General features: G+C 39.1%; 1 protein-coding gene across 3 annotated transcripts in view; it reads right to left on the bottom strand.

Annotated features, from left to right (window-relative positions):
- Positions 1-25,000, bottom strand: part of CEP128 (centrosomal protein 128) — a 126,577-nt gene that overhangs the window by 82,822 nt on the left and 18,755 nt on the right. For all 3 annotated transcript variants that reach the window (XM_085858469.1, XM_085858470.1, XM_085858468.1), the window contains 5 exons: positions 22,490-22,599; positions 18,501-18,592; positions 11,362-11,434; positions 5,562-5,774; positions 2,118-2,402 (listed from right to left, as the gene is read on the bottom strand). In XM_085858469.1, the coding sequence (XP_085714595.1) occupies positions 2,118-2,402; positions 5,562-5,774; positions 11,362-11,434; positions 18,501-18,592; positions 22,490-22,599 (773 nt within the window). The remainder of the gene's footprint in view (positions 1-2,117; positions 2,403-5,561; positions 5,775-11,361; positions 11,435-18,500; positions 18,593-22,489; positions 22,600-25,000) is intronic.

Genomic DNA, 25,000 nt, shown 5'->3' with positions numbered 1-25,000 from the left:
TATATATATATATATATATATATATATATATATATATATATATATATATATATATATATATATATATATATATATATATATATATATATATATATATATATATATATATATATATATATATATATATATATATATATATATATATATATATATATATATATATATATATATATATATATATATATATATATATATATATATATATATATATATATATATATATATATATATATATATATATATATATATATATATATATATATATATATATATATATATATATATATATATATATATATATATATATATATATATATATATATATATATATATATATATATATATATATATATATATATATATATATATAGACATATATATATATATATATATATATATATATAGATATATATATATATATATATATATATATATATATATATATATATATATATATATATATATATATATATATATATATATATATATATATATATATATATATATATATATATATATATATATATATATATATATATATATATATATATATATATATATATATATATATATATATATATATATATATATATATATATATATATATATATATATATATATATATATATATATATATATATATATATATATATATATATATATATATATATATATATATATATATATAGATATATATATATATATATATATAGATATATATATAGATATATATATATATATATATATATATATATATATATATATATATATATATATATATATATATATATATATATATATATATATATATATATATATATATATATATATATATATATATATATATATATATATATATATATATATATATATATATATATATATATATATATATATATATATATATATATATATATATATATATATATATATATATATATATATATATATATATATATATATATATATATATATATATATATATATATATATATATATATATATATATATATATATATATATATATATATATATATATATATATATATATATATATATATATATATATATATATATATATATATATATATATATATATATATATATATATATATATATATATATATATATATATATATATATATATATATATATATATATATATATATATATATATATATATATATATATATATATATATATATATATATATATATATATATATATATATATATATATATATATATATATATATATATATATATATATATATATATATATATATATATATATATATATATATATATAGATATATATAGATATATATATAGATATATATAGATATATATATATATATATATATATATATATATATATATATATATATATATATATATATATATATATATATATATATATAGATATATATATATATATATATGTATATATATATATATATATATATATGTATATATATATATATATATATATATATATACATATATATACATCATTTACTCATTCCTGGAATGTGTCAAATTAAATGGCAAGAAATAACAGAAATTTTCTTCTTTTTGTTATTTACTTCACAATGTCATTGGATCACTTAACTTTTGAAAGAAGTGCCAGCCATGGAAGGCTGCACCCACCCCAAGTCCTCCCATCCCTTGATTGCATCTGCTGTATTTCTCTGTTCAAAAAGTGTTTCATGGCCTGTATTGTCTGCCATTTCATTTTACACATTCCAGGAATGAGTACATGACAAGGCACAAATTATAAACGTGAACAGTTTGTGTGTCCAATACTTTTGCAATTGTCTTGAGCAATGTTGGAATGCAAGCATATACCCATACTGGTGACTCAGCCCACCTACTGTACTTTGGGATCAGCAATCCCCCTCAGAAGGAAAAAGCATGTTATGTGAACGTGATATCCAGGTGATAAGTGCAGTCATGTCGAATGAGGCTTCCGGATAACATGTGTGACGGCCCATAAAAAATCTGGACGTTTGAAAAGTCAGGGCGCATGGAGAAGCGGTCTTACATTCAGATAGTTTCCCAGTGTGTGGATCTCAAGCAAATCATGGTGTTAATCATAACTAATCCTATCATTCTTACCTCTTCACACTTTTTTTCTGCGTTGGCTAGTTGTTCTTCAGCCTTTGACAAATAGGCAGACAGTCGAATCACCTCATGCTCAACATCAATGAGTCTCTGACCTTGTTTCACCATTTGCTCTTCTGCTTCATGGTTGACCTGTATTAGCCTGCTGGGCTGGGCCGCTTGTCGCAGTTCAGTCTGTTGCTGTTTGTGGCCATGCTCCTCACACAAACCTTCTTTCTTTTTGAGTGGTTGCAACATCTGCAGCTGTTGTTCATACATTACCACATCAGCTGATGGCACCTGTAGAGCAAACACTGTGTCATGTTTTAAAGCTTATGAGATGACTTCAAAGAACATCATAATTAAGATACAGGTGCAAAACCAGAACAGCACTTGGTATAGCACATACATCTGCCAGGCTATACAGTTCACATTTTGTTTCCCACTGATAGGCCAGATCTGCAACCGGACCTTAACCAAAATCTAACCAGCTTGTTCTTGTCACCTACCCAAATCATCCACCAAATTTCCTGTTTTGTGTACGTAGTCAAGGCTTGTGGAAGAGCTATCCACACCATCTATCTAATACACTGAATCCAACTAGTACACTGAATGGATCAGGACACAATAGGACAAAAGGAACAGTATAGAAGGGGGGAAACAGGATGGTAGCAGGAGAGGATGCATGGGATTGCCAATTGCGATACAGAAGGAAACTCTCAGGAGGGAAAACTGGAAATTTGGAAGGAGGCGGGATTGAGGTGGGGTGGCGGGAGGGGCGGTTAAAAAGGGTAGAGGCCAACTTTGAAATGTGGTTTACCCAAGAAAGATCATGGCTGATTGTGAGACCCAGGAGTTTGAATTACTGAACTTCTTCAAGAGGATTGTTAAGAGAGTAGACATGAGAGGTTGCCAGAAGGTCCTTTCTGAGACAGAAAGTGAAAGTGTGAGATTTGTCAGAATTAAAAGACATATTCCAAGTGTTTGACATGCTGGTGATTTTGTCAAAGTCTTAAGAGAGGGAAGAAGCCCCAGCCGGCCTATCTGAAGGATGATGGATGTCACGGCAGAGGGTGGAGTCATCAGGAAATATAAAAAGGGGATTTTCCAGAGTCAGCATTAAAGATCAGGAATAGGATTGGGCCCAGAATACTACATTGGGGCACTCCAGCCTTGACATGGAGAGGAGATTAAAGGATTCCATTGAGAGCCACACGTTGGCTGCAGGAGTGGAGGAAATCAGCAAGCCATGCATGGAGTTGTCCTTGATGCCATAGGCAGACAGTTTGGAGAGCAAGGCAGGATGCCAGACTGTATCAAAAGCACGAGATATGTCCAAAGAGACGGCCTTGATCTCATATCTGACATTGAGGGCCTCCATCCATTGTTGGGTGAGTAGAAGCAGCATGTCCAAAGTGGAGTGACTTGGTCTGAAACTAAATTCGTGATCTGAGATGACATTGTTGGAGAAAAGGAAGGATTTCATATCAACTACGATGATGGATTCCATCACCTTGCTGGTAATTAGAAGTACTTAGCTGACAGGTCTGTAGTTTAGACGATCTGTTTTTTGGTGGTGAGAAAAGGTGAAAAGGGCAGAGAGAGAATGTGAAAGAGCAGCAGAGCAGGTTTTTAGGACTCGTGAGCTGATGCCGTCCTGTCCAGTTTCAGAGTCAGAGTCAAGGGTTGAAAGAACCTCTCCACCTTTTCAGGTGCAAAAGAGACAGAGTCCAGGTGTAGTTGGGTATGACAGGGAAGGATGGGCTATGAGAGAGGGATTGAGGACACAAAATTTGGAGGCAAACACAGAAATGAGGCATTCAGCCTTCTTAAGAGTGGAGTTGGCTGTGTTGCCATTTGAAGAGAGTGAAGGGATGAAGGGGAGCATACTCCAGAGACAGGCTTAACAAGGTGCCACCAGGTTGTACAGGAGGGAGACAAGTTTGAAAGTTCATTTTTGGAAGTTGGACAGATGGTGTTTTCTCGCTCTCCGGAGTGTGGACACACACTTGTTGTGGACCTTTTTGAATGCACTGAGATTGCCTTCAGTCAGATTTGCCTTCCAGGAAGAGAAGGCAAGTTGTTTCAAAGCAACTGCCTCACCATAGGATTCAGTGTACTTTGGGCAGGAAGAAGGGTAGGATAATTGAAGACGAGAGGGGATGAATCTGCACATGAGAGAGAGAGCAGGTTTCTGTGGAAGAATTCCCAGGCTGAGTTAACATCAGGGGCAGTAGATATGGGAGACCAGTCTTGAAGTGAGAAGGCTGCTTGCAGTCCTGCCAACCTGCCTGAGTGAACTGTCAGACTAACTGGCCTTGACGCAGCTCTCTGAAAATAGCCAAAGAGATGTTGACTTTCACAAGCACATGATCAGATGAACCAATTTGAGCAGAAGAAGAGCAGGAGACATTTGTGGGAAAGTTAGTTTCACCTAGTCCAGAAGAGAGGATTTACCATTGGGAGAAATCTAGGTGGGGAAGTTCACAAAATGAGTCATTGCCATGGAGTCACAGAAGTCCTTTGCTGAAGTGCCATGGCTGGTGGGAAAGGTACCAACACCGAGCCAAGTTGCATGGTCCCAAATGAAATTGCCACATGTGATCTCAATTAAATCAATCAAAGGTCAAGTGAAAATTAAAGGTCAGATGAGAGAGAGAGAGAGAGAGAGAGAGAGAGAGAGAGAGAGAGAGAGAGAGAGAGAGAGAGAGAGAGAGAGAGAGAGAGAGAGAGAGAGAGAGAGAGAGAGAGAGAGAGAGAGAGAGAGAGAGAGAGAGAGAGAGAGAGAGAGAGAGAGAGAGAGAGAGAGAGAGAGAGAGAGAGAGAGAGAGAGAGAGAGAGAGAGCGCAAGAGAGAAAAGTAGAAACAAGACAATATCAGATGTTTCTAACTCGAGTTATAGTCTTCAAAATAATTTTCAATTGAATGCGACATGATATTTGAGCTTTTGAACCAAACATCAAATCAGTTCACATATGTATTGCAGTCCATAATTTCACCAAGTTTGTTTGAAATCACTTGAGTGGTTCACAAGTGATTGTGGTAACAAAAATAACAATAACAGATGGATGGATGAACATAAAACCCAAGTAGAACAGTACTCAGTAAAGTGCATACCGCCGCCTGGCTGAGCAGTTTATATTTTGCATCCCACCAATAGGCCGGATCTGAACGAAACTCAAATCAGCTTGTTCTTGTCACCAAATCTACTCATCCACCTAATTTTGTCATAACTCGTCCACAACCTTTTCAAACACCATGCTACGTTTCAAGTTTGGCTCCATCTCTCAATGATGAGGAATCAATTACAAAATTAAAACATTCTTGTATCTGGATTCGGATCTTCACCAAAATCAAATCAATTCGTCCTTGTCACACATCCAACATGTCCACCAAGTTTCGCCTGAATCAGTCCATAACTTTTTGAGATATGGTGTTACATATCGTTTTTGACCCCACCTCAGATAGCTGCATCACCTCACCCTCAGCATCCATGGGTCTCTGACCCTGTTTCACAATTTGTTCTTCTGCCTTATGGCAGACTTGTATTGGCCTTTTTGGCTGCACAGCTCGTTGAGGTTCCGTCTGTTGCTGTTTGTGACCATGCTTTTTGAGTTGCTGCAACATTTCCAGCTGTTGTTGTTCATACTTTTCTAAGTCAGCTGACGGCACCTGTGGAGCAAACACCGAGTCAATTTCTGAAGTTTATAATGGGACTTTGGAGAACATCGTGATTAAGATATGTGAATAAAGAAGCAGTAAATCAAAAACAATGCCCAAAGAGATGTACTATTCCCCAAAATAATCAACAATCAAGACTGTGAATTACATTTCACACACAACAAACATGAAGAAATAAAAACTGCCTCACAGCTGCAGTACACAAATGATCAAAAACTGCACAAAACGATGAAAAATTAACCTCACTGTCATAAAACCCAAAGTACTGTAAATCGATAGATGTTTCTTGCAGGTGGTTGTTGGCTAAACTTATGTTTATTCACAAGATAAAGCACAAGCAATACATGAAGCAGCCAGCCCCTGCTCGTTACTCCTTTCCACATTCCTATACCCTGCCAGCAGCTCCTCCTCCCCTTTCTCCAACTGTGTGGATCAAAAACATCCGAGACATCCGCTCCAACCTGACAGATGTATCAAATCCAGGCTGCCGCCAATAAACCAGACATCATCTGTTTAACAGACTTCTTCCTCCTAAAGGATATCTGTGACTCAATGTCTCTCCATGGCTATTGTCTCCTCTGGTTGGATCGACCTGAACCCCATCCTGGCAGCGAAGTCACACTCTACATCAAGAATTCCATTTCCCCGTCCATGTACTGCTCTTACACCTCCAAAAACCCAGGAGTACCTTTGGCTGCGACTCCCCTCCACTCCAACCTCTTGGTTGTCTGTGTGTTGTTCCATCCTCAAAATAGTGACGACTCAATTTCTATCTCTCTCAAACAACATGGCCCAACTTTTAACCACTCATCCTGACTCTCTCTTCCTCGGGTGGTGATTTTGATTGTCACCATGCCAATTGGCTGGGTGTTGGTACCTCTTACCAGCCATGTCACTTCAGCAAAAGACTTATGTGATCCTGTGGGACTCACTCAATCTGTAGAGTTTCCAAACCAGATTTCTGTCAAAATCCTCACTTCTAGATTTGGTGATGATAAACATTGCCTTTAATATATCTTCATCTTGTTCTGCTACAATTGGTTCATCTGATTATGTGCATCTGAAAGTCAACATCTCTCCAGCCATTCTCACACAACAGCCTCAGTGCCAGCGAGTCTGGCAATTCTCTTGGGCAGATTGGCAGGGACTGCAACCAGCCATCTCACTTCAGAACTGGTCTCCCATATCTACCACCCATGATATTAACTCAGCCTGGGAATTCTTTCCCAGAAACCTGCTCTCCCTTATGTACAGATTCATCACATCTCTTCTTCAGTTACAATACCCATCCTCCTGCCCATGGTAAACTGAATCAAGTGGTGAGGCAGTTGCCTTGAAACAAATGACCTTCTCATACTGGAAGGCAAATCCGAATGAAGGCAACCTCAGATTACTCCACAAAGGCCAAAACTTGTGTGTCGACTCTTCGGAAAGCAAAAATGAACTTTCAGACTTGTCTCCCTCCTCTAAAACCTGGTACCACCTTGTTAAGTAGGTCTCTGGAGTATGCTTCCCCTCCATCCCTTCCTTCAATCCAAATGGCACCAACTCCGCTCGTGAAAAGGCTGAACACCTCGAATCTGTGTTTGCTTCCAAATATTGTGTCTCCACGCCCTCTCTTTCTGTACCCACCCTGCCCTGTCACACTCAACTGCTCCTGGACTCTGTGTCTTTTCACCTGAGAAGGTGGATATTTTTTTTGCATCCCTTGACTCTGAATCTGCAACTGGACCAGACGGCATCAGCTCATGTGTCCTAAAAACTTGCTCTACTACTCTTGCACATCCTCTTTCTACTCTGTTCACAGGATCATTTGCACTCCCCCTGCTTGGAAATCAGCCAACAAAACTGCATTCCATAAACAAGGTACAAAAATTGATCCCCTTGATGACAGACTTATCAGCTTCCTTCCAATCATCTGCGAGGTCATTGAATCCATAATCACAGTGGACACAAACTCCTTCCTCTCTCCAATGACCTAATCTCTGACCATCAGTTTAGATTTAGACCACGTCACTTTAACTTGGACATGCTGCTTCTGCTCTCCCAACAAAGGATGGAGGACCTCAATGTCAGAGAAGAGATTAGAGCCATCTCTCTGGACACATCTTGAGCATTCAATACAGTCTTCAATCTCATTTTTCATCCAGGTTTTTAAGACAGCTGTTCACTACCATTTTGGATCATCCCCATCCAAAAGCATCTTTTCTACCCCTGTTAACGCTCTCCAAGCCCACCTTTCCAACTTTCCTGTTTTCGACTTCTAACTCAACCCATCCCCCACTTAACCTCCACATTTCCAGTTTTTGCTTCCTGAGAGTTTGTCTCTGAATCCATCTTGGCCACCCTTGTGTCCTCCCCTTGTCCTCACATCTCTTATCTTCGAAGTCTCTCTCTATTTTGTCCTTCAACCCTGCTGTTGTGTGTGTTTCCCCATCTCCTGCTGTTTGTTTTGTTCTGTTACATTCCGATCCGTTATATTTTTTTGCTCCTCCACAAGCCTTGACTCTGTATTTCAAAAAAGCCCCAAAGAACAGCAAATTTTTCCTTCTTGATAGTTGGAGTAGTTCTTCTCTCGATTTAACAACTTCATGTTCATGAAACCCACAGGGAAGAGTCTGCCCTCGTGTAGCCTCAAAATAACAGCTCCCATACCAATGTCAGAAGCATTGGTCTGAAGCAAAAATGGCTCTCAGGTCTGATAGTCTTGAGATGTAGGTGTTGATGAGAAGTTACTTGAGGGTCATGTATGCCTTCACCTGAGGAAAACTTCCCCCCAAACCCTCCAATTAACCCTTGCACCCCCTGAACCCCACTCTCTCTTAATGGGTTGTCCCTTTCTGGTCAATTCTGCAAGTGGCACTGAAATGGCCACGTAATAAGGTGTATAGTCCTGGTAGTATCCAGTCAGATCCACAAACGACCGCACACCCTTCTTGGTCGTGGGCCGCAGCATGTCCCTGATATTTTCAGATTGTTTTCATGAAGGCCAAACAAGCTACATTCTCTCTGGTAAGCCATGAGTTTCAAGCTGTATGTCATGATTGCAAACTTAGATGGTCTAGCTGTGAGGAAGGCTGCTGACATTCTGCGGAGCAACTCACTCAGGGTGGAAACATGCTCGCCCCATGACATCAATCCTACAATCGCCATTTTCCATTCCAACCACCAACCTCATTATGCCCCACTCTAATGTAGCTCCTGAGTATATCATCCCAAATGGCATCTTCAAAAATTTGAAGATGCAATCTATCATCACAAATGCCATCTCGTACACATCTTCATCAGCTATCGGCATCTGCCAATATCCCTTCCTCAAGTCAACCTTTGTAAAATACTTCTCACTGCGCTTCTGGTAGGCATCGATGACTGTGACCATTGGCTCTAGAACAAATACAGTGATCAATATGGCTTCCAGGAGTCAACATACACTCTGTGCCATCCTTTTTCTTAACCATGACGAATGGTGATGTGTATAGAGAATTCGACTGTCAAATTATCCCAATCTCCAACATATCCTGTAAGTCCTGCTTTGGGACTCTGTCAATGTATCGTTTTCGGAAGGGTTTTGACTGAACAGGCTCATTTGTAGTCAGGGTGACATGTTGAATGATTATGGTTGTGGTCCCTGGGAGGTCTTTAAACATGGCTTGTGTGTGGAGCCAATTAGTAATGTGAGAGTGGAGCCAGAGGAATGCAAAGTGGTGCCCAACAAGTGCAGTATACAACTCACGGGGAGTAATGAGGCAGAGCCCATTGTGGCCAACATGATAGGGATGTGCACATGGGGTAGTGTAGTGTAAATGCCATTGGTTTGTGCCGTGTAGATGATGTGTTGCAGGGCAGTGGAGATCATGGGGTGCAGTGAAATATAGATCAGGGGTACAGAGAAGTAGAGATCATGGCATGCAGTGAAGTAGAGACCACATTATGCAGTGCAGCAGAGGAGCCCACGGGGAGTGTAGTGTTTGGCCACCCATCCCAGAGCCACAACTTAAGAAAGAAGTAACTGTGGGTCTGCAAACAATAAAATCTAATGTGGTTGAGTGCCTGCAGATCAGAGTGGACAACATCTGGTGAAGAACAAATGCGTGGCGATCTGACGGAGAGGTATGACCGCTTGGAGGAGCAGGCAGGGTTCAGCAGATACACGGACACACATGCATGGTGAGAAGTAGTCTGGGGAGATAGGGGATTGCTAGAATCTTCCCTGTGGGATGTGTTTTCATGTGTGCCATGTGGAGTGAGAGCAATGTGGGTAGTATCAGGTTGGCTGAGCAGAAGGTGGAAAGAGAAATTCCACCAGTCATAATAAGGACAGATGGGTCATAATAAGGACAGCCATTTGCTGAGAGCCATAGAGAAAAGGTGGAGGCCTATATGGGCAGCTACATCAGGCTTAGGGCCGACCAAGGAGTAAAAGGAGCCAACGGGGCAAAGATAAACTAAAGAGCCAAGAGCAACAACACGGCCCAAGACAAAGGGGCCGTCATATGTAGTGAAAGTTAGCATCACGACAAGTGTGGTAGAGAACAGCATGGACATAGGACAATTGATAAATTGACGTCTAAATTGTGGGCTAATTGGAATTTTAGATAAGTTTATAAAAAATTTTAAAACATCTCATTTTTTTGAAAAGTGGAGCGAGAATAAAATGTGTGAGTAGTAAAATTTTATGTGTGGATGACAGTGTGAGTTGTGTGAGGTGAGAGAACAGCACCCCCTGCTGGAAGGAGTCTGCAATCCATGATAGGTGAGATATGGGGTAAAGATTTATTGGCTAATAATATCAAATTGTTGAGGATTTTTAAGATAAAAGCCTGTTTTTGTATCAGCTGGATAATTCAAGACTGTACTGATAAAGGTGAGCTGCTTATCCTGGAAGGGAGGTTCACAGGATATGGCTTTGGTGACATCACAGACCAGTATTTGTCCCAGAAGCCCAATACCATGAATGCAGTCTAACCCTCATGTTAAACAACAGGAGACTGACTACACAGGGCTAAGATGGTGATTGATTTCCACCACCAGCATCAACTCGTGTTTGCCTTGGACTTCAATGTGGCAGGGTCTCCATCTCACAGAGCGCCTCTATGACACCACAGGTAGAAATTTCAATCCCGGTCTTGAGCACCTGAGAAAATCTGAGAGTTGACCTTGTTCCTGCATGAAAAGTGAAACGAAATTCCCGAGAATGGCATTGACAAGGTTATCAGAAGCATGTGATGGAATGATCAGCAGAATTTTAGCTAAGCTCATGACATTGGCACCAAGTGATATACTGCCAAGACACCATCTGCAAAGTTTAGATGCCAATGGACCCACATGCACACAAAATCCACTCTTGCATGTATGAAAACCAAAGGAACATGTGACTCAATTGAGACATCCAAAAATAGGATCTATTTCTATTACATGATACAAACTTTACTATGGGATTGCACCATTATGGCAGTGTGTCATGATGGAAACACCAAACAGACTAATAAGCAGCACATCAAAACTACTTTAAGAAAACCTGAAAGGTAACATTTAAATTCAAATAACAGTGCAGTGGAATAATAAGTGCCTAACATACCTCATCTGTTACGCCTGACATCCTGACCATATCTGATAGTTCTCGCAAAGATTGCTGAGTATCAAGTTCTATTCTGGAAAAAAAGCAAACATACGTTTAAGAATGGAGGGTATGAGTATCAACAAAACACAAACATACAAAGAAATACACATAAATTTTCAATAGACTACACAAACAAGTAAACAAGAAAGATGTGCATAGTAAATCAAAATAAACTAGAGTAAACTAGATATCTGAGATCACAAAGCGATCGCCAAGGACAAGCCTCCCCCAGCACCCACGATGGCCATATTATTTTCAGACTGCCATATGACTTTGACCTTCAACATTTAGGGATGGAGTGTAAATTAAGAAAATGTGTCCCTATTTACTCACATCTATCTCTCCACAAAACTCACATCATGAAAATCAGAGGAATATTATTCAAGTCATGATCAAAAAGGTGTTTTTTGTTAATTAGGTCACAATCCGAAAAAGTAGGTCAAGAACACGAATCAAGTATCAGGTGCACAACTTCAGTGCAGGCCCACTGTGCAGGTCCACTATTATGATGCAACATCTTCGAAGGCCAAGCAGTCTTTGAGACTCCGCAATGGCAAAATTGAGCAATGTCAAAAAACGCATTCTTTTTCAGACCACTATTTGACCTTGACATTTAGCTCAGAGGGGTATGATGCAAACGAAGCATAAATGTGTCTTGCTAAAAGCTATTTAGAGAGGGCAATTTTGTTCCCATCAGACGTACCTTGGTTGAATTTTGGTGAAACATGCTAAAATGTCTATAATTATGTCATGACCTTAAAAATTAGGTCATATTTACATCAACCTTACATATGTTTTATTCTCATGAGTGATGCTACTTTTAATTCTGAAAGTCCTTGGATATTGGCAGGAAAAAAAAAAATAGAAAAAACCTAAATGATGGTTTAGTACTACAAGTGGTCTCCTTTAACTCGGAGAGTGATTATGTAAATTTATCGTAAATGCACCTTGCTCTAGGCTATTGTAAGAGAGCAATTTCGTTCTGATCAGATAAACCTCAGTTGAGTTATGGTGAAAAATGGCAAAATGTGTATAATTAGGTCATTACCTTAAAATTAGGTCAAGGTTAAGAAAAACATCAAGAGAACTCTGCATACATTCTATTCCCATTATGGATGCAAATTTTCATTCCGAAAGTCCCAGCCAACTCCGAGATAAAGTTCGGAAATTGATACAGCTCGAAATTGGCATTGAAGGAAGAAAAAATGATGGTCTCGTACTCCTATGGGATGGGATCTAGGAAACTCTTTTGTACCAATAAAAATTGGTGGCACTAATTGTAGAAACAAACCTAAAAACAGCCACAAGCTTTCCCCTACCCTATAGGGAGAGGTTTAAAAATAGTAGCCATGGAAAATGAAATTTGGCAAATTAAAAAATTTGACATATCAAGTGTTTTACATGAATGAATGATACGCATAACAAATTTGGCTGATACACTTTCTAACTGCGTTTACATGTTTCGAACTGCATTTACATATGTGGTTTACATGATGTTCCAAATGGCCTTGGCATTTGATTAATTTTGACCAAATTTTAAACTCATATCCGACACATACATGCAAATAAGACGTGTAGGTTTCAATTTTGCCTATTTTTTTGTGGAAGAGCTAGAACACAAAACGGATCAAGACACAACAGAACAAAAGGAAGAGCAGAAACATATTGGGAAAATGCCAACAGCAGAGCCATGGGACAAAATATATGGAGACAAACAAACAAGAGATGCAGGTAAGGATGAGTGGTAGGGGAGAATGCAGGGGGTGGATAAGATGGATACATAAGCAAATTCTCTGGAAGGAAAAACTGGAAGGAAAAAATTGGAGTATGGGGGGAGGGAGGGAGGTGATGAGGGGTAGAAAGGATCATGGAATTGGATGGGGGGTAATCTGAGATGGTGGTGAAGAGCTGTATTGAAGACCTGGAGGGAAGAATGACATTGAAGAGAATGTGGAAGTTGGTTCCACATAAGGGAAATAAGAGGAATAAATGGTGGAGTTGAGCAGTGATCGTGGAATTTTTAAAAAATGGAACAATTAGAGGTACACTCAAAGTACACTGCACCAATGTCAAATAAATAAATAAATAACAAATCCTCCAGTGTGCCACGTTGCTGGGGCGCCCTTGGTGCCCAGCGATGCCGCCGTGCAGCACATGGAGACGGAATTGGGAGGAAGCAGTGTATAATAATTGATTGATTGATTAAATACATAATTAAAATAAATAAATATTAATCATAAAATAATTAATTTCTTCATCAATTGGTTAATAACATACCTAAACCACCACTGTTTGATCTGAATCTGTAACCTTTTGAAAATTAAGTAATTAATCAAAAAAATTAAATAATTAATTGATAAATCAAAAATACGCTTTATAGCCAAATCACTTGGCCACTGTAGTGTCCAAATATCGGCTTCCCAGCTCAAAAGGTGCCAGAGATATTGCCCAGATGAGAAAGAAAATAAATAAGTAATTAATAAATAAATAATAATTAATTGATAAATTAAAACATTTTTAAAAAGTTTTTGCCAAAGCACATCTTCACTTTTGTCACCAAATTTCAGCTTCCGAGGTCAAAGGATGGCTGAGGTATCACCAGGACAAAGAAGAAAGCAAGAAAAAAACAAACGGAGTAAAAACTGAGTACTCCCTTCCTTTGGCGCCTGGCAATGACGTCATGCATTGCCTGGATATGGAATTGGGAATGAGCGGTGTACAAAAATTATTGAGGTATGACAAGAATAAAATCACAAAATGTCCCGTTTCATTTAAATGTGGTGAAATTGTTGTCTTAGAAATCATTGGCATGTCAAAACTGCTAAAACGATCATTCTGATTTTTGGTGAACCAATGTGGTGACCCAATATGCAAACTCTGTTCAAATTTCAAGCCAATTGGATGAAAATTGATGATTTTGTGACTTTGACCTTTTGACCTCAAACAAAAGGCTTCAAACTTTTAATTGGTGAACCACTTCAGTGACACAATATGCAAATTTTGTTAAAATTTCACATCAATTGGGTGAAAATTAATTTCTGACCTTACCTTTTGACCTCAAAAACAATAGGCTTCTAGCTTTTCATTGGTGAACAAATTAAGTGACTCAATATGCAAATTATGTTCAAACAATCAGTGTACCCACCCTCTGGGTGGGTGGGGTTTGCTCATTACTCTGAAAAAGGTTTCCTCTGTATATTGCAATAACACTATTAATGTTTGTGTGATGTGTGTCTTGGCATCAATCTGTGGTGTGAAATGGTCTGAAATGGCCCAAAGGGTTATAAAAGCTAATAATTTTGAAAGGGTACAAAGGCAACAAAAGGTCCAAAGGGTCAAATATGGGTGAAGGGGTCTAACATAGGTGAAGCGGTCTAAAGGGGTCCAACGGGTCGAAGAGCCACAAAAGGTCCAAAAGGTCTAACATGGGGAAAGGGATTTAAAGCCTCCCAGAAACTTTGTCTCACTATGTCTCTCGAAAAGGACCATCTGAACCACCCCCCATCTACTTTCTCAACAATCCTCTTGAAGACGTCCTTTCATTCAAGCTTTTAGATCTCACTTTCTGCCATGATCTCTCCTGGGAAAGCCATATTTCCAAGCAGGCCTCCAAAGCCAATTGCTGACTGGGCATCCTCCATTGTGCAAGATCCTTCCTTGACACACCTGAGCTCCTGACCATATACAAAGCTTTCATCTGCAGCCTAATGGAGTAATGCTCTCTCCTCTGGGCTGGTGCTCCTGCCTCACACCTTTCTTGGCTTCACATTGTGGAAAACAAGACTTTTAGGATCATTGTGTTACATAATTGGTATCTCTCGCAATGAGGCTGAGTCTTTGGATCTCCCACTCTCTCACCACAGGCAGGTTGGTGGTCTTTCTGTGGTCTACCGTCTGCTCTCCGGCTAGAACCCCCCCCCCCGCTCTGTCTATGATCTGTCCCCCCCATATTTCCATAGGGCGCTCAAGGTCTGCCAGCAACCCCCTTCTGGTAAAACTACCAAAATCAAGAATCACTGCTCACCTTCACTCTTTCATTCCTCTTTTTCCCCACCTCTGGAACAAACTTCCAGACTCTCTTCAATCCCACTCTTCCCTCCAGGTCTTCAAAACAGCTGTTTACCACCATCTCTTATCTCCCCCCCCCCCCCCCATCCAAAACCATGATCTTTTCTCCCCCTGTTAATTCACCGCAAATCCACCTCCTTCAAATTCCCTGCTTTCCTTCCTGAAAGTCCCTGTGGTGTCCATCTAGTTTACTCTATGTACCCCATCCCTCTCTCTTCCACAGATATCATAATGTCTCTGTTCCCCACTGTTTTGTGCTTTCCTCTCACGCTCCTCTTGTCTCCCGCTCCCTTTGTTATATGTTCTGTGTGTTAGCTCTTATACGAGCCTCGATAAAGTATGCAACAACAAAAAAGGTCCAAACTAAAGGGTCCAGCGAGCCTACACCATCAAGAGAATGTGGGTCGACTGAGGCCTCAGACCATATTTTGCAATATATATATATATATATATATATATATATATATATATATATATATATATATATATATATATATATATGGTGTCCCAAAAAAAATACAACTTTTAAAATGCTTCGTTTGATCCTAGAAAAGCAGTAATTTTGTCACTAATGCTTCATTTCTTGTTGCAGAGACCCTGAAGTTTATTTTGATACCAAGCAAGCGCCAGAAAAATGCCAAGACTGACCGTACAACAACGGACGAAAATTGTTGAACTTTGGCACCAGATGAAAAGTCTCATACAGGTGCAACGTCTTTACTCGAGACATTTCGGTATCCACTTGCGCCATGCACCAAACTTTCAGACAATAAAGTGCACCATCGCAAAGTTTACCAATGTGGGAACCATCTCTGACCTTCACAAGGGTCACAGTGGTCAGAAGAGAACAGGTCGTAGTGAAGAAAATGTGGAAATGATGAGACAGGCGGTCGTTCAGAGTCCAAAAATATCGATTCGACGACTATTTGCCGAGACAAACATTCATAAGAGCACTGTTCAGAGGATCCTTCGCCAAGACATTCATGCCTTTCCATACGAAATTCAAACGGAAACGGTGCTTACTGATCAACAGAAATGCAAACGACTCGACTTTGCAAATTGGTTCTCAGGAAAGTTGGAGGAAGATGCAGACTTCCTCAAAAAACTTCACATGACGGACGAATGCCATGCTCACTTGTCCGGGGAGGTAAACAAGCAAAACTTTCGGTACTGGGGAACTGAAAATCCTGGCAATGCATTAACTGAACTGGTGCCTCGATCTGTTCTCAAAGTCACCATGTGGGTGGCGGTTGGTTGGTATGGGATAATTGGTCCATGCTTCTTTGAAGATGACCAGGGATGCACTTGCACGGTAAACCAGAGGAACTATCACGAAATGATTCAGGAATTCTATCTGCCTGAGCTACGTACTCAGGCCCGTAGGAGAAACAACCTGATCCAGATGAGAACCCAGTGGTTCCAGCAGGATGGGGCACCGCCCCATACAGCCAGGGAAACAAGGCGTTTTCTCAACCAACATTTGAGGGCCGCTTTATCTCCCTCTACGAAGACGTTGAGTGGCCACCGTATTCCCGTGACCTTACTCCTCCAGACTTCTTCTTGTGGGGGTATCTCAAGGACAGAATCTATGGAAACACTAGGCCTCAGACTCTTGATCAGCTGAAGGAAAACATCCACCGAGAAATCCAGAACATTCCTCAGGAAACGTTTCCCAAAGTGATGGAGAACATGACAACGCGTTTGCAGGCAGTGATCGGACAACGTGGAGCCTACGTCGAACATGTGGTCTAAAAGAAAACGACGATTCTAAACCAAAATTTAAATTTTGGTGGCAATTTTGACATTGGTTCAATAAACTTCAACCTTTCAGCTTTCTATCCAGCCATATATCTTTTTTTTAAATATTGGTTATGACCATCCTCTTTGCAGATGAAAAGTTCTATATTTTTTTGGGACACCCTGTATATATATACTGCAAAAAGATGTCAAGACAATCGGATGAAAATTTTCAATTCTACGTTACCTTAACCTTTTGACTTGTTGACCTCAAAAAACAAGAAGCTTTTTAGCTTTTGACTAGCTCCACCAGTTGGTTAAATCTCTTGAAGATCGGTCGAGAACCGTGACCTGTAGGTGACTAATGGGCAGACATACTCAGGAAACGAATATACAAGAAGCAGCTGATACTCTAGGTTCCCTGCCTTTTGGGTGGTGTGAAGAACAGATATGTGAAATATGAAAGTTCAATCTTGAATGTTTTTTGAAAGATTGCATACACAAGCCAAGTTACAGAGATGGTTGCCATGGCACCATAATTGAGCCAATCACAGCATTAATTTAATTAGGGTGAGATAATACGATGAGAAATAGATATATCTGCAATATGAAAGGTAAATGTTCGATGTTTTTTGAAATATCGCGTACACAAAAGTACATGGATGGATGATCGGTCGGTCGGTCGGACGGAGCTCATTTTATTGTCCTCCATCTTCGACCTTGTCAGAGGGGTGGGGGACAATAATGCACTTGCAATTCTTCGATTTTGCAAGCACTGTAATAATAATTTGCACACAATGCAAAATGACTATATCCAATTATGACTGTAAAATGTATACATTCGGATTCAATTTGTGACGGGGAGTGGTCAAGAGCCGACTGAGGTGGGCTGAGCACCTGGTGCAGATGGAGGAAGAGAGAATGGCAAAGAAAGCAGATGTGTTGAGAGAGTAAGTTAGGAGGAAAAGAGGTAGACCTCAGCTGAGATGGAAATATCATGTGAGGAGGGATGTATATAAGTAAGATGGTGGTGGTGGGAGAGTGGAGAGAGTTGGCTGGAGATAGTCAGCGGGCAGGGGAGGAGCAGGCTATTATGCATATAACTGTGGGGCAGCAGCAGCTTGGTACCAATCAGCCTCACCCCATATAAAGCGAAATGATGAAGAAGAAGGATTTAAGCAGTACACTACTATTTGGAACAATTTTAAAACAGTCATTTTAATCAAATGCCTCAACATTTTGTGACAGTGCCATATAAAACGAAATGTCAAAATTTCACAAGGCAGCCTAACCTTGTCCTTCGTTCTATTTCTTGTTCAAAATCATTGGCAAGCCGGAGTTGATCACTGCTAAGGTCTTGCAACGAATGGTAGACACTTTGGATCTGCGACAAAAATGACAAAGCTTAAACGGTCTGTTTGCAATATTTCTATCAAATAGACTTCAACTAACTATTTGGCATTGTTATACTCACATGACTCTTTCCTGTTTTGAAAATATATCATAATTAGAATGGCACTTGTAGAGCACACAGTATCACCTCGCGCATTCATTCTGAACAAAAATACCATCGTTAACTGAACACGCTACTATTTTGGCCCATTGCTATTTTATGGCCCACATACCTGTATTATGTCACATAGTTTCCTAGCATGGGTTATATGAAAGTCATGCATTTAATTCTCCACTCACATCCGATCATATATCAGATATAAGAAGTTTCAGATTTCTAACATATCAACTTCAATTCAACCAATTTTGGCTGGAATACCACTTCACCAATGACATCATCATTATCACCCTATAAACACCATGTGGAGTTGACATATGGCAAGTTTCAATTATTTTCGTTAAGTGGTTTTGGAGAAAATGATGTCCAAATTTTTCCCTTAATCTAATATGGCTGGCATACCATGTGACCGATTATGTCAGAGAGATAGCAATAAAAGACTTTCCATGGGAAGTCCCTCCTATGTTTAAAGTTTTGCATCGATCGGACAAGCGGTTGCAGAGAAAACCATTATAAAAGCGAAAATATAGGTACGTGGATACACCAAGACTAATTAAAGCACAATATAAATAAATTATTCGTAGTAACATTATTGTACACCACCCCTCCATATTACATCTCCAGGTGCTGTATGACTTTGGCGCCCGTGATGATGTGCGCCAAAAGGGCGTACTCAGTTTTCACTCCGTTTGGTTTCTCGTTTGTTTCTCCGGGCGATATCTCAGCCAGTCCTTTCAGCGAGGAAGTTGAAATTTTGGCACAATAATGAACAAAGGCTTCGGCAAAAAATGTATTTATTTTTTGATTAATCAATTCAATGATTATTTACTTAATTATCATCGATTTATTAATTACTTATGTATTTTCTTTCTCATCTGGGCACTATCTCAGGCACCTTTTGAGCTCGGAAGATGATATTTCGACATGACAGTGAACAAGTAATTTGGCTATAAAGCAAAATTTTTGATTTATTGATTAATCAATTAGTTATTCATTTTTCGATTAATTTTTCAAAAAGTTACAGATTCGGATGAGACAGTGGTGGTTTAGGTATGCTATTAGCCAATGGATTAAGAAATTAATTCTTTTACAACTATTATTTATTTATTTTAATTATGCAATTAATCAATCATTTATTGTATACCACTCCCTTCGGATATGTTATTTATTTATTTGGCATGGGAGCGGTGTACTTTAAATGTACCTCTACTAGTTCCTTTTATTTTCCCTTATTATTTTGCATTTGTTTCATTTTCCTTTCAAATATAATTTCTCCTTAAAAGCAGTCATGGCCAAATATCTGTGGAAACTATGTCATGCAATTTACTCACTCTTTTTGTCCTGAATCATGAAATGTCCTCCAGCTTGAAGAATGGCCCATGGTTCGCTGCATGTGGCAAGACTGCCTGGGCGATGCTGAGCAAATGTAATAAACTTATTGGTCCACATGCGGGACATTTGCTCACCCGTCTCGCCTCAGGCGAAGGTGATACAAACACAAAACTGTCCTTCTTGTCAGACTCCTTTTCTCTCTTTGTCTATCTGTCCGTTCACTTATATCTTGTATATGCTTATAGCTTATATCTCTTGAGAATGAAACACTGTAGGGCCACCAAACTTCACAAACATAATGGGGGCCCCATGACGAGTGTCTTGGATGGGTGGGACAATTTGGAGGAGTGGGTCAGAGATCTTTGTAACTTGCATGATTGCAAACAAATGTAGCATACATAATGGAGGACAATGGGGGAGTGAAATAGGGAAGTATTGAAGGTGAAGGGAATTTTAGGTGGGGACGGAGAAGAGGGGTTCTCTATAATCGGGATCCTCTATTCACATCTTGACTATGAGCTGCAGTGTTACCAAACGTGGCATGCATAACGGGAGATGATGGGGAGTAAAAAAGGGAATGCAGTCATTTGGGGGGGGGGTAGGGAGAAGGTGGAGTTCTCTAATTTGGGGTCCAACTATTCACATCAGCCCTTTGTACAGCCATGCTACCAAACATGGCTTGCATAATGGGAGCCCCATAGGGGGATTTATGGTTAAGAAACAGAAAAAAAAACATGAATAGCTTTTGTACATTTTTTGATTTAGGGGAGATATGCAACGGGGGATAGCTACAAAACTTTGTAGGAATTGTGTAGGTCCCATGTTTGGGTTAATAGCTGAAACAGATTTTGAGATATAAGGGGAGGCTTTACAATGAGGGGAAAGGTAATACCTTGAAACCCCGACATTCGTTGATTTGACATTTGCAGACCCCGCATATTTGCGGTGTATAAAATGTTACCTGCCTCTCCTTTCATGGCCCCTGTGCTTCGGCTATTCACGTTTTGCGGGCGCATAAACCATCTCCCACTAGCCACATGCATAAAGCAGTTCGAAAACCATCTCTGGGGGTGGGGGGGGCATAGCACATGGACCCCCCCCCGAGAAGTCTAGTGCCGAATTTGGAGAAAAAAAAAAGTTGCTCTGAAAGACCAGACTAGGCATTTTTGAGTAAAAATTGGAAGACATTTTTTTCCCAAAGGATTTTGGGAGTGCTGAATTTATTCCTGTTGTCAAGCTGAAAAATGGATAGTTAAGACTTGATAAGCAAAAATCCAAAATGGCCACCAAAATCTAAATTTAAGGCCATCTTGGCATACATTTTCATTGCAACTCTCCCAAAACACTTACGGGTATTTTTAATTTTGGGATGATGATTCTTTATTAGTATCAAGGATATTCTCGATTATAGAGGTCGATATTTTTAGAAGCTAAATATCTGACTAATAATTTGTGTGGGAGGTAGAATATATTTTCTTTCATCAATGTTGGTGTTGTTTTGACATTTATACCCTGTAGATTTTAACACGTGGATCGTCTTATCATATTCGTTGTTAATATTTTACCCCCAGTTATCAGATCAATATGACAGCACAATGACCTATCTAATCTGAAAATCTCTCCTGTGGCCATACCGTGTACTAGTTTCTTTGAAATATTACCATTACCGTATAATATTGAATTGTAATGAACTTGGACACTCAAACGGGTGACACAAGGCTGCCGAACATTAACTACCAAGACATTCTGCACAGGTGGTGTCAACTTTTTGAACACCCTTGCATGTCCAACATGACTGTTAAAGCTTGTAGAAATATCAAGTCAAATATGTCTCACTAGGCAGTGACATTTATCATCATAATTTTTATGCATAAGGTGAGTATTTCAAAGAGAAAGAAAAAAAAATGAGTCCGTCTCTCAATTGGATTTTTCCCATTTAGCTACAAACAATTTTCCTCCACAAAGACAACTACAACGGCACTCGGTAGAGTGCATAGTTCCGTCATGCTGAACACTTAACGTTTTGTATCCCACTGATAGGCCTATCTGGATCCAGACCTGAACCAAAATCGATTCAGCTTGTTCTTGTTTCCTAACCAACTCATCCACCTTGTTTTGTCATACCTCGTCCGCAACTTTTTGAAACATGCGATATATTGTTTTTGCCCCCATCTCTCAATGATGAAGAATCACTGAAGAAAATTTAAAAACTCTCAGATCTGGATTCAGATCTTCACTAAAATCTAATCATTTCGTCTCTGTCACACATGCAACCTCTCCACCAAATGTTGTCCAAATCTGTCCACAACGTTTTGAGATATCCTGTTCACAGACAGACAGACAGACAGGCAGGCAGACAAGGGTGAAAACATAACCTCAGTCCACCTTTGGTGGCAGAGGTAATAAAGCAGATCAAAACAATATGCAATTCAAAGGCACCTGAGTATGTGGCGTGCAACCATTGGAGAAATGAACTGCTTGAAGTCTCTTTGGCCGAGTTACACTGTGACATTCACGCAGTGGAGATGTTGACCGGCATTGGGGTTGAGCTAAAAAAAATTAACAAAACTGCCGTTATTTACCACAATTTGAGGGTACATGTGAAGGAAATACATAGATCAAATCAACTTCAGTGCAATTATGCAAAAAATCTGAAATAATTTGGGGTTACCTGGTTGAACACTAGCTCAAAGCCGCATTCTGTGAAAGGCTTGGCAAACTTCATTTCAATCAATCGATCAATATCTTACATTGCATTTTTCATTCAGAAACAAAATATCAAAGCACTATACAGAGAAAAAGCAAGAAAAGCAAAAATGAAGAATTAGCAGCTCAATTAATAAATTAGCCTGGTGTTGGCTTAGCGGTTAGGGTGGTGGCTTGGGATCCTAGGGTCCTGAGTCCGAGCCCCTTTACCCGCTGAATTAACACCAGGGGGTTGACTCAGCCTGTCATGATTCCGAGGTCGGCAAAATGAGTACCAGTGTACTGGTAATAGGGGCTTTGCATCAGCGGCATAACTGCGCCCCCTAACCAATGATGCAACCAGTAGCCAAAAAGACTGCACACAAAGGGAATCAATAAAATTGGTTTCGTATTTTCATTTGGGAATAAAATCTCAAAGCACTTTACTTGTATTGTAAAAGAAAACTTGATCGAAAAAAATTAACCAAGCAACTGCAAAAGATATGGTTTTGTAAAAGAAAAATAAAACTAACAAAAAGCAACAGCACTAAGATGGGATTTCGTGAATTCTCTTTAAACCATAAATGGGGTTATTACGCGAATCTTAAAAGGCATATTGATAGTTTAGGATTATAAAGATTGTATAAGCATTCTTGCTGGTATGGAAGGTTTGGCTATATTGGACATATAGGCAGTAGCAAGTTTGTTTTTAGCTTTTAAAGTTATCAACAATATTTAGAAATCAATGTGTCGAGGTGCTGGAAACCGGTGAAGAGTCGAAAGGGTTGGAGAGATATGATCAGATTTATGATCATGAACTACATGTCTTGCTGCCATATTCAGCAAAGTTGAGGGGCTTGAGAGAAGAGGCAGTTTAACTCATCAACAGTAATTTGCAGCAATGCAAGCATGGTGTGATGAGAGCACAAATCAGGGTTACAATTGTTCTTCAATTTAAACATGAACAGATTCAAGCAATTTAATAAAGATTATAAGCACCCGCTCCCTGCGCGAGCCACCATGGGGGTCATGTTATTATCTTTACGATTATCAGTACTATAGCAGAGCACCCAAACAAGGTGCGATCTTGTTACAAGTGGGCAACACATTCTTGTGACACATCCCTTGATAAGGGTGGTGTATAGGCAACAGACTGCTGCCTCGATCGCTCCCAAGAATAAAATTAACCTGGGTTACATATATGAAGCAAAAACATGTGTATATAATACATTGTGGTTATATAGCTCAGAAAATTCGAATTTAACTAATCCCCCCCCCCTCTCCCTTGCACATGTTTTTTCTCAAAATTCTTACAATTTTCACAAAATTTGATGGAATCAAACGAAACTTGCACATGCATTACTTCAGGGTGCACTCATTAATCCCTGAAAGTTTCAGCTTCTCAGGTCAAATCCTCTCCGAGGAGTAGATGATACGTACGTATTTACATACGTACATTTATTTGCTCCATTATATACAGATTAAAGGAAATTGATTTACATACTTTTGCAATATGTTGAATATTTAAAATATATATATATATATATAGGATCTAGTCCATAGTGGCACCAAGATTAAGAACTGCAGATGAAAAAAAATCGGTGGTCATCCTCAAATTTCACTCTCTGAGGACGTAATTTTTGAGAACAGATCAGGGACCTAAAGAGCTTCGATGCACACTGTAGAAACCAAGGCCTTCAAGATCATTGGAATCTCCTGCGCTGATGCTAACTCTATGGGTGTATCACTTAGCCATCACAGAAAGGTCAGTGGTCTCTCTGTATTCCACCACCTCCTTGCTGGTCTTGCACCCTCTGCTCTTGTTGTGCTCTGTCCTCCCCCCCCCCCCCCCAAGGTTTCTGCAGAGCTCACACAGACCACCATCAACTCCATTCTGGTGAAACTACCTAAATCCAGGATCACTGCTCACCTCCACTCATTTGTTCCTCTTTTTTCCCCACCTGTGGAATCAACTTCTATGTCCTCTTCAATCTCATCCTTCCCTACAGGTCTTCATGAAAGCTGTTCACTGCCATCTCAGATAATCCCCAATCCAAAACCATGATCTTTTCTACCCTCATTGATCCTACCTCCCAAATCCCTCTTCCTCATGTCCCAGGTTTTCCTCCTTGGAGTTTCCTTCTCCATGCATGCATGTTCTGCGTTCTGTTTTTGTCTGTTACGTCCTGATGAGTTCAGTGTGATAACTCTTCCACGAGCCTCGACTATCTTTCCAAAAAAGTGTATTGAATGATAGCTGTTTCG

The sequence above is a fragment of the Eptatretus burgeri genome, chromosome 15 (genome assembly GCF_056783735.1).
Source record: "Eptatretus burgeri isolate ZD-2024b chromosome 15, Ebu_testis_v1, whole genome shotgun sequence".
Lineage (NCBI taxonomy): Eukaryota > Metazoa > Chordata > Myxini > Myxiniformes > Myxinidae > Eptatretus > Eptatretus burgeri.
Note: the sequence above shows the minus strand (reverse complement) of the source record. Positions and strands in the feature narration are given on the sequence as shown.